Source organism: Delphinapterus leucas, chromosome 10 (genome assembly GCF_059928025.1).
Source record: "Delphinapterus leucas isolate spDelLeu-1000000601 "Yukka" chromosome 10, BTC_Dleu_Yukka2, whole genome shotgun sequence".
Classification (NCBI taxonomy): Eukaryota; Metazoa; Chordata; class Mammalia; order Artiodactyla; family Monodontidae; genus Delphinapterus; species Delphinapterus leucas.
Genome location: NC_143138.1, coordinates 29,496,943 through 29,514,402, shown reverse-complemented (window position 1 = coordinate 29,514,402; position 17,460 = coordinate 29,496,943). Strand labels below are relative to the sequence as shown.

General features: G+C 43.5%; 1 protein-coding gene across 2 annotated transcripts in view; it reads right to left on the bottom strand.

Annotated features, from left to right (window-relative positions):
- ADGRF5 (adhesion G protein-coupled receptor F5) overlaps positions 1-16,104 on the bottom strand; it is a 78,073-nt gene extending 61,969 nt beyond the window's left edge. Inside the window, exons 1-2 of one of the 2 annotated variants that reach the window (XM_022582065.3) lie at positions 15,726-16,104; positions 513-638 (exon numbers count right to left, since the gene is read on the bottom strand). In XM_022582065.3, coding sequence (XP_022437773.1) covers positions 513-614 — 102 coding nt within the window. In that variant the 5' untranslated portion in view covers positions 615-638; positions 15,726-16,104. Of the gene's footprint in view, positions 1-512; positions 9,592-15,725 lie in introns of those variants that run through there. The other variant, XM_022582066.2, reaches the window with a different exon arrangement.
- Between the last annotated feature and the right edge of the window lie 1,356 nt (positions 16,105-17,460).

Genomic DNA, 17,460 nt, shown 5'->3' with positions numbered 1-17,460 from the left:
TTGAGTTGAGCTAAACTCCCATTAACTTCCCAAAGGTAAACGACTTGGCTAATTTGTTAGCAAAAAGCCTGGATGATATCTATGGCCCTTTCAACTATATCAGTCTGTGATTATAACACAGACACAAATTAACACCTTTTGAAATGTGTTCTAGTCTGATGCTCGTGTTCAAGTGAATACTTTGAGAACATAGGTCCTGCTCAGTCCTCAAAACCTGCTTTATAGGTGTTGTTGTCAGTTTCACAGGCTGGAGCTTCAGGCCTAGAAGTGGCAAATTTTTAAGGGGGGAAGCCAGGAGGATGTTCCCTTGACACTACCACTGATTTCAGAGTGTGGCAAGGTGCAGCCCAGTAGATACCTTAACATCCATTTATGTTCACCACCCCCTCCCACCATTTGTCACATTTTCTCAAAGACCTTAAACATTTGTTTAAAGCAATTTCCGTCTGTGACATTCCCAGGAAATCAGAAAAATGTGACAGGGAAAATACAGCAGACACGGATTTACTCACCGAAGGATAAACAATAGACTCTAAATTCAAGTTCAGTGTAGCTTGGGAAGAAAAAATCACAATAATCATGAAGCACAAAGTGGTTCTCCTTGGGGATTTCATGTCTTCAAGTTTGAGTTGCCTTGCCTGAAATGGAAATAGGATGGTTTAGATTCATTTATCAAACACAGAAAGAACTAGCAAACCCTGTCTCAAAGTTTGCACTACAAAAGGACCTTTTCAGTAAAGGGGAGAAAGGAAAAAGCATAAATACATCAAATGTAGAGAACAGTGTCTGCTCCAGACCCCGGGGTGAGGGAAGGATGGTGTTAGGGAGGATGGGGGTTGGGAGGGCTGGGGATGGTACCCGCAAACAGCACAAAGATGGCAGATGTTTGGGTACCTTTCCTAGAGACATAGAGAAGGAGAGAGGGAAGGAAAGAGAAAGGAGAAAGAGAAAAGAGAGGGAAAGCAAGAAAAAGGGAGAGACTACTCAGTACAAAGTACTTTTAACCTTGTGGCTCAATACATAGCATATGAACAATAGGATTAAGAAAACAGTACTTTCCTTTGCTATGTGCAACACAGTCTGATATTTTCAATTCTATTCTATTATCTAACACTATTTTTTTCTTTGAATTCTGGCAGTAAACCATTCCATTGACTTTATGACCCACATTAATGGGCTATGACCCATTAGTATGAAAAATTCTGGACTCAGTCATAAAAATACAAGTTGTATTTTAGAGATTTTTAGAGTGTATAATATGGAACATTGACATATAATATATCTCAATATACTGATTTTTATAGCTATCTCTTTACAATGCTAGTAATGAAAACAAACTTTTTCAGCGACCAGATTAATCATTGTTGCGTTTGAAAGTTAGAGTATCACGTGGAATAATCCCACCTCTCATGGGTCTGAGGACCATGACAAACTACTTTGTGTAGATTCCTTTCCTTACTGACATTTTTATGTCCATGTGTTTTTGTGAAAAGAATACTTGACTAAGGAGATATGGGTTAGGATCCAGGATGACTACAAACTAATTGCATCCTTGACACTTGTCTGCATCCAGTTTGCTCATCTATGAAATGGGGATACTTAGACCTCCTCTAATTCTCTCACAGACTTCTCTGAGGCTCAGATGTGACTAAAAGCCGTGCAGAGCTCCAGGGATGCCGGCTGCAATGGTTTCACCCTGACCTTAGTGGAATCCAGAGAGCCGCCATCAAGGACAGCCCTTGGTCCAGGCGTTGCTGGGGGCACCAGGGGACCTGGCCAGGATAACACACTGAGAGACAGCCAAGACTTACATGCCAGGGAGGACTGTGTTTCAATCACCAGCTGTCGCTGTCTCCTTTTCCTCTTCCCCAGTGGAAAAGAAGGAAGAATAAGGCCCTGGAAAACTGAGCCAATTTGCAGATCTGGCAATCAAATACATTTTTAAAATTCTACAACTCAACGGCTTTTGGAAAACGCTTTGCAATTTAGGTTACAGGAATAGATATTTAAGACCAGATGCATCTACTGCAGGGAAAGCATAACCACTCATTCCTTGTTGAAGGGAGTAGGCTTTTGTGAGTGTGGAGCAGGCTGATTTAGCCTGGGGATAACAACTGTTTTGGGGATGAATCGGGTATTTTGGAGGGAATTTAATCTTTTTAGGCATTGACTTAGTGCACTGGACTGGCTGGTTCCATTTTGAGGCAGTTAATCAAGGAGACGAGAGCTAGTAACTGAATAGTTAATGAGCCTCCCTTAGTACGTGACAGCCATGGAGGGCCTCAGGCATTAAAGGAATTCAAGCTGACTCCACATCCTTCTCTTGTCCCAATGTGGGCCTTTGTCAGAGTTAGCAAGGATTATCTTGGTCATGATAATGACCAAATAAATGGTCACAACCTAAATGGTCATGTCTGGTCCTTTTGTATAATAGCCACTGGCCAATACTGTCCACTGTCCCCATCTTCCCCCAGCCTCCCTGGACATAGCTCTTGATGAAATTGACATCATTTTCTCTGTTGGCCTATTTTGTGGCCACAAAATCACAATTCAGTAGAAATACGGATATAAGAAGGACTGCACTGTGGGGAGGGGATGTTCTCTGGATACAGAAGAAAGAAAACAGCTACATACAGGCATCAGTTACATGGTAAGGGTGAAGGGCAGGTCCTCCACTTGAAGGAAGAAGGCCATACGTTTTGAGGGAGAGGTAATATTGAAAATATTTGACAACCAATATGGCGCGAGCCTGACCAATCTGAACAGTGATAGCAACTGAAGATCAGTTCAGTTTTTAGGGCTCCTGCTATGTGTGGGGAGAGCCTTCTGAAGATGCACTATTCTCACCTATACCAATAACGTCTCAGTAACCGTCCAGCTCTTCTCATCAGTGAGGAATCTAGTGGAGGCTGTTTAACTTGGCTAACAGGGAAGAGAATCCAAATCCATCCAACGAAGAGCCCAGAGTAGCACCCCACGTCAAGGCAATATATCTTCAGTAGGGCCCCTTTAATGGTAAATCCCTGAGAAGTTTACATTTATTCCAAATTGCTGGAGTAAATGGCAGAGCACAACTAAGAAACTCAGAGACAAGCAGAGGCAGAAAGGGAAAGAAACATATCTGATGTCATTTCCAATTTCTTTCTCCTTTCACATTATAAATTCTGGACACTGTCTACTAAAACTCACCAACCTATATGAGCCTGCTGTATCTTAGAAAAAGCTGGGAGATATGACCCCATGCTCAGGAGTAACCCTGGGGAGATGAGCAACTTCCTGGTTCCTCAGACTCTGTTTTCCTGTCTGTGAAGTTAGAAAGAGGGGGAGGGAAATCAAGCACCCTGACATCATAAGCCTCATATGCCAGGAAGAAGTCGCCAGGATTCTCAGCATCACTGCACTTGGAGGAGGAGGGCCTGTGTTCCTTGGAGCAGTCTTTAACAGCATTCTCTTTTGGAGGGATGTGCACCAGAAACATTCATTGTGAAACTGACCTGAAACACATCAGGGAAGGGTTCTCCCAAATCTTCTAAACAACCAGTGCTTCAGATCAGCTGGTCTCCAGGAAACCCTTCATCAGCCCTGAGCTGCCGCGATTTGATGGAGGGGGTGGGAGCAGGAGTGAAGAGGCTTGTACACCTTGCAAGTTTAGAAGCCTGTTCTTGAAATGACCACATCTGTGTGGTCTGATGACCCAATGTCATCATCAATTTATGATTCCAAGCTCCGTATAAATAGGGCAATCGTTGAGACTCGTTCTGGGAATGATTTCCTAAGCTCTACACAGCTCTGCCCTCCTGTGCTCTCTGGTGTTCTCGGCCCCTCTGCCCTGGGGACCCCAGCCTTGATACTCTCCTTGGCTCCCCCTGGGGAGAGGGAAGGCAAGAGGTGAAAGCAAGCCCACATTTGATCAGCCTCTGCCCAGGTGCCTCATCCTTCCTCCAGTCCAGGGCTCTGCCCCTGGCTTGGTCCCTGAGCACAGCCCCTCCCCTTAACATTGCCTGGGTACCACCACCCTGGAAGAGTACTTGAGCATCATCTGATTAAATGGTCCTCATCCCTGGCTGCACGTCAGAACAAGCACCTGGGGAATTTCTCTTTGTTTTTTTTTCCTCTTTTCATTTGTTTATTTGTTGTTTTAATATCATGCCAGACCAATTGAATTAGCATTTCTGGCAGGGTAGGGAGCTGAGCATCTGTATCTGTCCCAGCTGTTTCTGATGCAGAGGGAGGTTTGAGGTCTGCAGGTCCACATTTTCAGCATCCCATTGCTCTATCCACACTCCTGTCACTTTCCATCACCAGCCTATAGTCCTCTGTCTACTAAAGAAACTATACAGAAACAGAATCTTAAGGGGGATGCATTTAGGAGACAGTCAGTCAATGGTGGATGAATGAATGGTTTCATGGGATTATGGACTCAAATGTGATCTACCAATAGTTTTTGATGCAATTAAGCAGCCAAGTCTGTTATTTGAGGTTGTATTATATATCTCACATAGAATCAATCATGGTGCACAATTACGAACCAACAAACATTGAGATCTTTCTGTAGGCGTAAATTCGTGCCACGCGTTCATGAATTGACATGAGTCATGGTCCTTGTTCCTAAGAAGTTCTCAATCTCATCGGGAAGGCATGAAACAGAGACTGGAAGAAAAAATGTAAGTTTAAAAGATGCTATTTACTAAACGTCTACTGGTTACCAGGCACAGCCCTCAGTGCGATTAATATGTTCATTCACTCAATTTGCCTCTCACAATACGCCTGTGAGGTAGGTGTTTTAATCTTAATTCATAGATGAGAGCGTGAAGGCTCTCAGAGAGGTTACCGTACTGACCCAGGCCGCCCAGCTAGTAAGGAACAGAGTGAGAATCGCCCCCAACTTGGTCTGTCTCCAACGTGAGCTGCAGTGTGAAGGGATGAGATGACTGGAGGAGGTTGGACAGGGGGAAGTTGGGTGAGTTTGGGAGTGACCGAGGTCGCCAGCCAGACCCTGAAGGATGGGTAATGTTTTAATGTAAAACGGGGCAAGAAAAGAGAATCCCAGGCAAAGGAGGAGAGCATAAGCAGAGGCCCTTGTCTCTGTTTAAAGGGAACAAAGCAGCCCAAAGGGCGATGTTTAGTTTTCCCTTGAATTCCTTGTGGACGTTGCCTTGGTCAGCTTGTCCAGCCACTGTGATGAAGACTCAGCCACGGTCCCTGGGTGTGCATTGCTCTCCTGAGCAATCACCATCAACGGAGAAGGCAGAGCTATTTTTTGCTCTGACTTGGAAAGAAAATGAATGTAATGACATTAGGGGTCCAGTGATTCTCTCCTTCCTATAACAGACTGTAGTGGAAAGAGCACTAGCTTTGATGCAAAACAGGCCTATGTTCTGATTCCAGCTCCATCACTTAGTAACTGTTGGTGAGACACTTAACCCCATGGAGCCTCAGTTTCCTGATGTGAATAATGAGGATCACAGTACCCGCTTTGCAGCACTGTTGTAAAGATTAGAGATTGTGCCCACGAAGCACAAGAAAACCTAGTCACAGCTGAATTTCTTAAGGGCTGAGTTGTGTCCTCCAAAATTAATGTGTTGAATTCCAACACCCCAGCAGCTCAGAATGTGACCTTATTTGGAGACAGGGTCTTTAAAGAGGTCATTGCATCAAAATGAGGTCATATGGGTGGGGCCCTAATCCAATATATCCAGTGACCGTATAAGAGGAGATTAGGACACAGACCCAGCAGAGGAATGACCACATGAAGACACCAGAGGAAGACAGCATCTACAAGCCAAGGAGAGAGGCTTCTGAAGAAACCAATTCTGCCAACACCTTGATTTCAGACCTCCAAGCTCCAGAACTGTGAGAAAATAAATCTCTGTTGTTTAAGCTACCCAATCTGCAGGACTTTATTACAGTGTTCCTAGCAAACTAATATAGAATTCAATAAAAATGATACCTCTTTTTATTTTTTATCACTCAAAAAGTGTGAGTGTGGCCCTCTGGTCTGCTGCCCAGTATTTACTATTTATTCTGGGAATGTTTTTATGAAAATTGAAAAATGGATTATTGGTGTGTCTGAATAGAGCATAAAACATACACAGTTTAAAATTGAAAAACAAACGAGAATTCATCTCTAGTTCAAGCACTCTTGCCAGCCCTCTACAAACACACACACACACATACTAACACACACATGCACACACACACACACCTCTTAGTTTTTTAGATGAGAAAACTAGGGCCCGGCAAGGGCTATGTGTCTCAAAGGCAGCTAGGGGTTGAGTCAGTCAGGACTGAAGAACTCAACCAAGGATTCTTAAAATTCTATCAATAGACAATAATGTTGTCCTACAGTCAGACAAGTTGTTTGTGATAGGATGGTGGAGAATAATTACCAGCAATGAAGATGGTGATGATGGTGATGCTGATGCTGATGGTGATGCTGATGGTGACAGATCCCTGTCACTTACTGGATCTGTTTCAGGCATGGTGCTAAGCTCTCTCCAAGGATTATGTCATTTAACCCTCTCAATGATCCTGTGATACCACTAAATTATCCCTAATTGTTCCATATTCAAAAATGGAAATGGAAGGTTAGAAGGATGAGTAGCTCACCAAGATTGCACAGTTGATATGTGGTAGTGACAAAATTATAAAATTTGCAATCTATTCCATTGGGAAAAGGTACCATTTGGCCTATGAGATCTTCTCAGTGGGATATCAATAAGAATAAATGAAAAACTTTCTCTATATAGACCTTAGACCAGGCAACTGAATTCTAGCCTCACTTTGGCACTGATTGGTTCGTGAAGTGGGGCAAGTCACTTCACCTCTCTGAGTCTCAGTTTTCTTTTCAGCAAAGCCAGGGAGCTGATGGCCCCTGGTGATTTCAAATTTGGGGTAGAGGAATTGTCCTCTGAAGGTGCCAAAATTTCTCACAATTATTTCAAATCCATTGTAACCTCACTTAGGCTTCTGAGCCTAATCGTAACTATCTCTTGCACTTATCTCTCACATCTCTGGGTGACTACACAGTCCAGGCCTTTACTGCCCCTCACATGCACCACTGCAATGGCTGGATTCTTTTCCTCTCTGTGCATCACCTACCTATGTGGATGCAAGATAGACCTTCTGGAAGTGCTCTTCTCATGTGTTACCTCTGTTCAGCTCCCAGCTGCCTTCGGAACAAAGGCAATGGCTTTTGCCGATGCTGAAGGCCTCATGACCTGGAGCTGGCTTATTTAATAAGCACCTATCATATTTTCACTACTGTAGCTGATTGCTTTTTCATAATTTAAAATAGTGCAAGAGATTTCCCAGTGTTCATGCAAAAGTAATAATATGAACATTAATCTTTGAAACTTAATCCTGGGAGTGGGGAAGGGTAGTTATTATGGTCAAACTATTTTTCAGTGTTTGGCAAAACGAAAGTAATCCTGTCATCATTTACTTGGTTTCTTGGTCTCCCTTGTTTTCCTGTCCCTTCGCCTCAACATAATCACCACATATTCAAATTCTATCCACCCTTTAATGCTCAGGCATATGACTGCCTCCTGGTTGGGGATTCCCTGCTCTGTTCAGCTGTAAATGGGAGGTCAGGACTTGTGAATGTGGTGGGCACGTAAAACTCAAGGTATTTGGTTAAAAAGTGGAGGAGAGAGTAGCGATTCTTCCCATAGGTAAACTGCTTGGTTTCTGTGTCATGCACAGAAGGTGACGTTATATGCATGGCTTTCTTTTTAAGAAAGGAAGAATTGCATTGCATGCTAGGACACTAACAGGGGAAGCCATGCACCTTACTAATCCTTGGCCTGTGTGTAACTAACTAGACAGGTATTGTATCCTTTAAAAACGCCAATGGTATATCTTCCTATGCCCGTTCCCTATGTTCTGGGGCACATATATCTATATTTAGAGAATACTACTAGAGAATACTAGTATATATATCTATATTACGCTACTACTAGAGAATAATTCAAAGCAGAGTTCCTCCTGATGGCAGGTGATGAATGGTAGTATGAAATTTCAGGACTTCCATTGCAAATTTGACTGAGATTATTATTCTTTGCTCAGGGTTGCAATTAAGACAGGATGTCATCAATAACCTCCCTCCTGAATTGCAGAAGTGCAGATTAAAAGTCCTCAAGGACTGCTTTAAGAGCCCGCCTTCACAGATCTGTATTTTCAAACACAGAAGTGATAAAACTTACCTTTGCTGACCTTATCTAATGAGATGATTCATCCGTCACACATGCAGAACTATAAGCTAAATATTTATTTAACACAAACACGAAACACAATACCAATGAAAGAACAGCCTTGAAATTTTTTTTTCTATTTAATTTTCCTTTGCCTTAAAATAAAGTCCTGCAGTAGCATTGTGTCAGGGTAGCTCAGTCCTATCAGATTACAGAGGAACATTTGTTTGTACACAATGGGGTCAAGCTTTCTAAAACACACTGCACATGTGTGTGGCATTGATAACCTTTTATCCTTCTTTCCTTGTTGTAAATCACTGGAGGATTTTAACCTTTGAGCAAGAGATTGCCATCTCCACGAAAACATTAAGTTCCTAACTCTGCTCTTATCTCAACCATCTTGCTCCTTTCATTTACCACATGGAGGGGTTTCCCTAAGCCCTGGCAAGACAATGCATTTCGACTGCCATGGAGGGTGGCCCTGGGGTTGGCTGCCAGGCTGTATAGAGCCTCAGGGGACTTGGGTGTTGGTCCAAACCTTTACAGTTCCGTGGTTCTACTCTCTACGAGGTGAGATTCAAAATAATAGAGTATTCTAATAACAACAATAGTGGCCCAATCAGAGCAGTCCCTGGTCGCTGCAAGAGCAGAGGCCTCAGGGCCCTCATTGCCAGTTAGTGGGGAGGTCTGTGCAAGGGTCCAAGGCAAGCAACTGGGTGACCGAGGCAGAGGTGGGAGGGGGCACTTCGGACAATCCAGGGGCCCCGGGACAGTAGTTATTTATCTACCTTGTGGTTTCAATTATTCCAACATTTTAATATTTGGCAGGGCCATCTTAGCCCTCTGTGTTCCCTCCTTTCCCAGCCCCCATTCACTCCATATCTCTGACATCAGGCATTGGTGTCCTTAGCCAGTGACTTCACTTCTCTTAAATTTCCATTTTGTTAGACTTTAAGAATAATGTATGTATGTGTGCTACTTAAAATGAAAAAAGTATTATTTTTCCCCCCAAATACAGTACCCTGAGAAGTCATGGCCATTCCAAAACTTCCTTAATCTGGATAGTCTGACTTTAGTCCTCACCTTATTATGAAAGGTATTTTCTAAAGGGTAAGCTGGGACAAAGTGAGAGAGTGGCATGGACATATATACACTACCAAACATAGATAGCTAGTGGGAAGCAGCCGCATAGCACAGGGAGATCAGCTCGGTGCTTTGTGACCACCTAGAGGGGTGGGATAGGGAGGGTGGGAGGGAGGGAGATGCAAGAGGGAAGAGATATGGGAACATATGTATATGTATAACTGATTCACTTTGTTATAAAGCAGAAACTAGCACACCATTGTAAAGCAATTATACTCGAATAAAGATGTTCTAAAAAAAAAAAAGTATTTCCTTTTTTTTTTTTTTTTTTGCGGTACCCGGGCCTCTCACTGTTGTGACCTCTCCCGTTGCGGAGCACAGGCTCCGGACACGCAGGCTCAGCGGCCATGGCTCACGGGCCCAGCCGCTCCGCGGCATGTGGGATCTTCCCGGACCGGGGCACGAACCCTTGTCCCCTGCATCGGCAGGTGGACTCTCAACCACTGCGCCACCAGGGAAGCCCACAGCTATAGTTTCAATTATCAGTTTAACTTTATTTCCACCTTGATCTCTTTGCTAAATATTAGGAGCATCTTTCCAACTGGACTATTTCCACCTGGGTGTAAATTCAGCTCATCCAGAACTAATGTGTCTCTTCTCTCCTAACCCACCTCTTCCCAGGTTTGCCAGCTGCTGGCTTCATTCTTCAGTTTCACAGACTCACAACCCCACAGGTATTCCTGGTTACAAGAATCGAGGGCAGGAGTTGGGGGAGCAATTTAACCATTCGCTAAGTGCTGTAAATACCTCCACTGCCATGTTTCCTTTTCCTCGGCCTCCATATTGGTGTGGACATTACCATCTCATCATTATCACTATCACCGGGATGACTGCAGCAATCTCCTGAACCCTCCCTCCTTTCCTCCCTGTCCAATATCCAATACCATCACCTGATTCTTTTGCCTAGAACACTATTTTTCATAGATTGCTACTGTACCACATTCAAGTACTCTGAACATTCTCAAATGCCCAGAGAATATTTGGACTAATTCACCTGGCAAGCATGGTCACCGCAACCTAAGGAAAACCCAGCCCTGCTACATTTTTCTTCCATGACACTTGGATACAGAACAGGCTGACCTACTCACAAGCTGTTATTGTACCTTTTTTTGCAAAATGTGTCCTAAATATTAACAACAAATATTGGTTGAATGGATTGCTAGCTCTTAGCTTCTTCTCACACTATTCTTGGCAGCTGAAATGACCCATTCCTCCCTTCTGAGATTTACTCATTATTTCAGGTCTTGCTTATTCCCTTAGTAACAACAATTGCTATCATTTATCAAGCCCTCGCTATATGCTGGCATTAGACTAAGCGCTCTGCATGTACTAGGCTCATTTAATCCTTAAATCCTATATTGTTTGAAGTAGCAATATCCCCATTTTACTGATGGAGAAACTGAGACTTCGGTAAATTAAATCACACCCCCCAAGTCACACAGTATGTAGCCAACTCTGTTGCCGAATCTGAGCTCTTACCCTTTATAGCACATGCCTCTTTTCTTGTCTTTTCGAGCAATACATCATTCTTTGGAATACACTGCATTTCTTTCCTCCGCTACTCTGCTGGCCCTGGCATTTGGATTTTTTTGCAGCACTGTTGTGGTTTTTGGAGCACAGCATAGTAATTAGGCCTCTGGACTGGTAAGTCAGACTGCCTGAGCTGGAATCCCAACTTCCCTACTTGCCAGCTTTGTGTGCCTCGGGCAACTTACTTAAAATTCTGTGTCCTTTTGTCTATAAAGTACGTATTATAATAGTACCTGAGGTATTGGATTATTGGAATAACTATATGACTTAACAGTCTTTGTAAAGCACTGAACACAGTGCCTGGCACATAATAAGTACTCAGTAAATATTACCTGTTATTATTAAAATTCCCAAGGCCTGTGCCTTGCCTCCCATTCTGAGTATAAGCTGATTAAAGGAAAGGATTCTCTGTCTTTGTAATTCCACAGCTCTTTGCACACCTATCACCGTAAATGCTTCCACTAAGCTGTGACTTTAAAGGTTTCACCTTTGTGATTATCTTTTAGGAAACAGGCAAGACGCCAGTTACTTTAACCATCATCACTAGAATCAGACAACGTGAGTTGAAATGCTGAGCTGGTAAATAACGTGTGAATTCATAGCGCCTCAACACAGATATTTAACCCAACAAGCCTTCCTGCAGCACCTACTCTGTGTTGAAACTCCCAGGACCTGGGGAAACTGAGGCTGAGAGCCCCCCCCACACCCAGTGCCCCTTATAAAGGAGACAAAGATTACAGCGATGAGTGATACTAATTTGGATTTTACTGAGAAATGTCAGCGAGGAAGTTTCTAGGGACACATCTTCTGATTAAAAAACAGCTCTGGGGATTCCCTGATGACGCAGTGGTTAAGAATCCACCTGCCAATGCAGGGGACACAGGTTTGATCCCTGGTCCAGGAAGATCCCACATGCCGCGGAGCAACTAACCCCGTGAGCCACAACTGCTGAGCCCACGTGCCACAACTACTGAAGCCCACGCACCTAGAGCCCGTGCTCTGCAACAAGAGAAGCCACTGCAATGAGAAGCCCAGGCACCGCCACGAAGAGTAACACCCGCTCGCCACAACTACAGAAAAGCCCGCGCGCAGTAACGAAGACCCAACGCAGCCAAAAATAAATAAGTAAATAAATAAAATCTATTAAAAAAAAACCAAACAGCTCTGAATTATTGTCTGTCCATCTATAGATCAATCCAGAAAGTGGCAGATCATGCAAAGGATAATTAGTATTTCTTTTTCTGGGAACTGAGACACATGTTAAAATGACACTGAGTAGAATAGATGACCCCCACCCCCGTAGTCATTTGGCGGCAGAAGAGCACGTCCTGTTTACCTAGAACATTTCATCTGATTTTGTAAACTCTGCAAGTAACAGGGAGCCCATGAATCTGCAGGGAAGCCAGTGGGGTTGTTCTGATTTAAACTTGAAAGGCAGTGCCATTGTCTGGGGAGTAGAGATGCCTCTTCATTCTCACCTGCAGACGCGAGACGGGATTGTTCCTCTCATAAATAGGAGCCGCCAGAATCCTAATCCATGATGTTCACAGCTGCTGGGATTTCTGCCCCCAACTTCTCGGCTCCATGAAGCGGTTATCACTTCTGCTTCTCAGTTTAGACTTTATCTCTTACAGTTTGGACTCAGTGGTTCTCAACCCTCACTGCATAACAGAATCACTTTGGAGGTTTAAAAACAAACGAACCACACAATAAACCATGCCCAAGCCATTTCCCCAGAGATTCTGACTCAGTTGTTCCAGGGAAGTGTCTGGGCAACGTCTTCTTTTTGTTAAGTTTCTGGGGGTGATACCAATGGACAGAAGGCATTAGAATCTGCTAAAATCTGGACCAGGCAATAGCTTAATCTGTCTACAGACTTCCAGCACAACTGGGAGTCCATGTTGCTACCAAGTTGATAGAATCTAGCCAATCCCATTCATTCTCTATTCCACATGACTTTTATCCTTATGTTGGAAAGGCAGAGATCTGGGCTTCTTTTTATTTCAGTGCCCCCAAAAGATTAATTGTGAGATGCTGAGCAAACAACGAAACCTCTGAGCCTCTCATTTTTGTATTCCATAAAATGCGAACAAGCTACCTGCTTTACCTATGACATGGTGGAGGATGAGGCGTTCTCTATCAGGGGCTAGCACTGTGCAGTAGGGTGAAATGATTAACTGAATTACCCTGAGAAAGAGTCAAGGCAGGCAAATTTAACAGGATGGTCAAGAAAGCACCAGAGAATGTCCAAAATCAGCAGGGCCAGCTGGCCCTCTAGTTTGGGGTAGAGAAACCTTGGGAAGGGCAAGAAGATGCCAACTAGCAACTGAAAGTATTTTGTGATTATTCTTGGACTGGACGTTGCTCATGCAACTTCATTCCAGATCCTCTCTCCATGACCCATACCGACTAGTTCACTGTGCTTTCTTCTTATTCACTTGTCTCATAATAATGTATGGAAGGAAAAAAAAAAAAGGCCACCTTTTTACAGAAAGCTAAAAGAAATAGAAAATGAACCCATCTGTTAAACCCAACTATTATCCACTAAATGTAAAGGGAATCTCTCCCACACTCTCCCCATTTTCCCAGAGCCAACCACTTAATCTAGCTGGCTAGCTATCATCTATCTATCTATCCATCCATCCATCCATCTATCTATCAGGTTAATTTTCTTTTCTTTTATTTTCCAGAACAGAATGCCTTTGATGGCCTTCAGGAGAGAGGCCCGAACTACTAGTTGAAAAATCTAGAATTTAATCCCTGGGAAATTGTTATGAATACTATTAGTTGCCAAAGTCAAAACCAACACAAAAATAATAATGCTGAAAATGAATAAAACTCTTCCAAACTTTTCTAAATATTAAAAGAGCTGTTCACATTCCCCATGTATTAGTTTTTCTTTCCAGTGAGAGGAAGGTATTGTTAAAGAACAATACATGGATCTGACAATGCGAATTTCTTGTACTCCTATGTGCCCTGACTTGTCCTAAGAGCTGGGAAGACAGAAAAACAAGTCATTTAACTGGTAACATACACAGCAAACAACTGATGGGATAACTTTGGGGAGGGAAAAAAACTAATGCATATCGGGTGTGCGGGACTTGAAAAATTGTTAGGCATAGTCTATTATAGTACGAATATAGTCATGCATTACTTGTGTAATTCAAAAATGAAAGGCCCCAAACATTAGCCCTTTATGAAGGGAAAAACTGAGCTGCAGTGAAGTGGTGTGGCCTGGCTTTCTACAAAGTACAAGAAAACATGGTTTAAACCCAATCCAAAATTGGGCAGAAGACCTAAATAGACATTTCTCCAAAGAAGACATACAGATGGCCAAGAGGCACATGAAGAGCTGCTCAACATCACTAATTATTAGAGAAATTCAAATCAAAACTACAATGAGATATCACCTCACACCAGTTAGAATGGGCGTCATCAGAAAATCTACAAACAACAAATGCTGGAGAGGGTGTGGAGAAAAGGGAACCCTCTTGCACTGTGGATCAGAATGTAAATTGATACAGCCACTATGGAGAACAGTATGGAGGTTCCTTCAAAAACTAAAAATAAAACTACCATATAACCCAGCAATCCCACTACTGGGCATATACCCTGAGAAAACCATAATTCAAAAAAAGTCATATACAAAAATGTTCATTGCAGCTCTATTTACAATAGGCAGGACATGGAAGCAACCTAAGTGTCCATCAACAGATGAATGGATAAAGATGCGGCACATATATACAATGGAATATTACTCAGCCATATAAAGAAACGAAATTGAGTTATTTGAGTGAGGTGGATGGACCTAGAGTCTGTCACACAGAGTGAAATGTCAGAAACAGAAAAACAAATACCGTATGCTAACACATATATATGGAACCTAAAAAAAAAAAAGGTTCTGAAGAACCTAGGGGCAGGGCAGGAATAAAGACGCAGACATAGATAATGGACTTGAGGACACGGGGAGGGGGAAGGGTAAGCTGGGACGAAGTGAGAGAGTGGCATGAGTGTAAAATAGATAGCTAGTGGGAAGCAGCCTCATAGCACAGGGAGATCAGCTCCGTGCTTTGTGTCCACCTAGAGGGGTGGGATAGGGAGGGTGGGAGGGAGACACAGAGGAAGGAGATATGGGGATATATGTGCACGTATAGCTGATTCACTCTGTTGTACGGCAGAAACTAACACAGCATTGTAAAGCAATTATACTCTGATAAAGATGTTAAAAAAAAATGGTTTAAGCAAACCACACATCATAGGGCATTTCCTTCCTTCTAGAACACTGAAGACAAGCCTGCCTGCTCTTGATCCCAGCACTTTTCCTGACATCCTTCCCAGCGCTGACCTGCAAACCCCTTTCCCCTCAGTCTGGGTGGGGCAGCATCTTACATTTCACATTCCCAGGACTGCCTGGGACCTGAGGATACCCGTGCCTCTCCTGCTACACTCGGGGTAGCCTCCCCTGCTGCCTGGCATGGAAACACTCACATAGCAATTCAAAAATGCTTTGGTCTTTAAGGTATTTTCTGGCTCAGGGATGGGAAACCTCATTAAAAAGAAAGAAAAAGAAAAGGAAAGCTTTTTTTATTTTAGAGGAAATCCTAAAAGCATCCCAGCTCACTGCCTGACACTCAGTCTCCCTAAACACAGTGTCACCAACTTAACCAACAGCCTGCATGCAAAATGCCCTTGACCAGACATGCTCTGTGCTCCCTACATACATGTCACAGCTACAGAAAAGAAAATCAGGCAGAGGGTCGTAACTGAAAGATGACTTAAAGCAGTGTCAGAGTGACCTAGCTGCCCCTGAGATCTTGCTACAAAGGGAGACAGACCCCCATTAGGAGAAATGCCTGTTACCTTCCCAGCACCGTTGTCCCAGGCCGGCTCCTGCTCTGATCAGACGTCTAACAAACTTCCAGGTCTCCACTATGAGGCCATTCACCCCACAGCCTCATGCTCGGTGAAGGGAGAGTCAAGCAGGACTCGTCGGGAGGGCTCAGGCAGGTCCGGCAGCTCCAAGCCGAGCTTAGTCTCGCTGCTGACCAGGGCCTTCCTGCCGTGGTCCTCCGAGCCTCACAGGGCCATCCCTGGTGGCTAGCCGCTGTTTGAAAGCAAGAAGTGATTTCTGGTCCTCTTCCCTGGATGGCGCATGCGATTTCCCTCACGCCCATGGGAAGTCCTTCAGGTCATTCTTATCTAGAAACCTATTCACTGAGCGGCCGGACTTGTTTGGCCAATGCCCTAGTTTTTGTTTTCCTTTCTCCAAGAAAAAGTTCAGAAAATGAAACCAGAGAGAACCCCAAATGTGTTAGAGCTCATGGCTGGTGTAGGATGCCTCGTTTAAACCTTTGAAAGATGTCCACTAAGTGAGATTGCACTTTCAGAAAGGAAATTACAATTATCAATGAGTTTCATTTCTAGTGGCACGAAGAAATCAGAGATTAAAAAAATCTTGAATACGAGAAGACCTAGTGAGTTTGTTTAGTCCTAGCCCTGGGCTTAAGGGAGGGTTGCACTTCAAATATGTCACATTCAGGGGCATCCAGTTCTCCCAGATTTCCAGGGAAACTCTATGAATATTTGTGCATCTAACTACAAATTCTATAACACTTAAAATATCATCTCAATAACACTAATGTTTAAAGATAAGGAGATACCTGGAAAAAGGCAGGTTGGCAGGCTGCAGTCAGGTGGTTGGGTTTAAAATGAATTAGAATCACTATGTATAAAATAGATAGTCAGTGAGAACCTACTGCATAGCACAGGGAACTCTACTCAATGCTCTGTGGTGACCTAAATGGGAAGGAAATCCAAAAAAGAGGGGATATACGTATACGTATAGCTGATTCACTTTGCTGTACAGTGGAAACTAACAAAACATTGCAAAGCAACTATACTCCAATAAAAAAATTTTTTTAAATGAATTAGAATCAGAATCAGAGTTTTTGAGCTGAAAGTGACCTTACTCATCCTGTTTTTACAAGGGAGGAAACTGAGGTTCAAAGAGAAACAATGACTTGCCCAAGGTCAGAACACAGATGGGAAGTAATAGGTGGTCATCTAATTGTTCTTAAACTTCAGCATGAGGAATGATCTTCAATTTCCTACTCTAAAACGCTGCCCACAGAAAGTCTGATGAATGGCTCCTGTTCTAGAGCCCAGGAATCTGCATTGTAAGTGCTCCAGTAAGTCTGACGCAGGCCGTCCCCAGATCCCATTGAAAGAAACCCTCCTAGTGTCAGGACTGTGTGTCAGTGCCAGGACCCCAGAGTCAGACTGTAGGGGTTCAAACCGTAGGGCCACTGATTCCTATTTCTGTGGCCTTGGACATGTTATGAGACCTCACTGAGACTCAGTTTTATTATGTGTGAAAGTGGAATAATAATACTGCTGAGGCAGTATATTCTATAGGCTCTGGTAAAAGCCTGGCATAGAGGAAGAGCTCCAGAACTGGAGACCTGGGCTCGAATCCTCCAAGCTCATGGGCCTTCCCTGTCCCACACCGTCTCCTTCCCTCCTCACCAGCCTTCCTTTCCAGCCAGAGCTATCGCAACCACCAGTCGTACTCAGGCTGGGGGCAATGGTGAAGTAT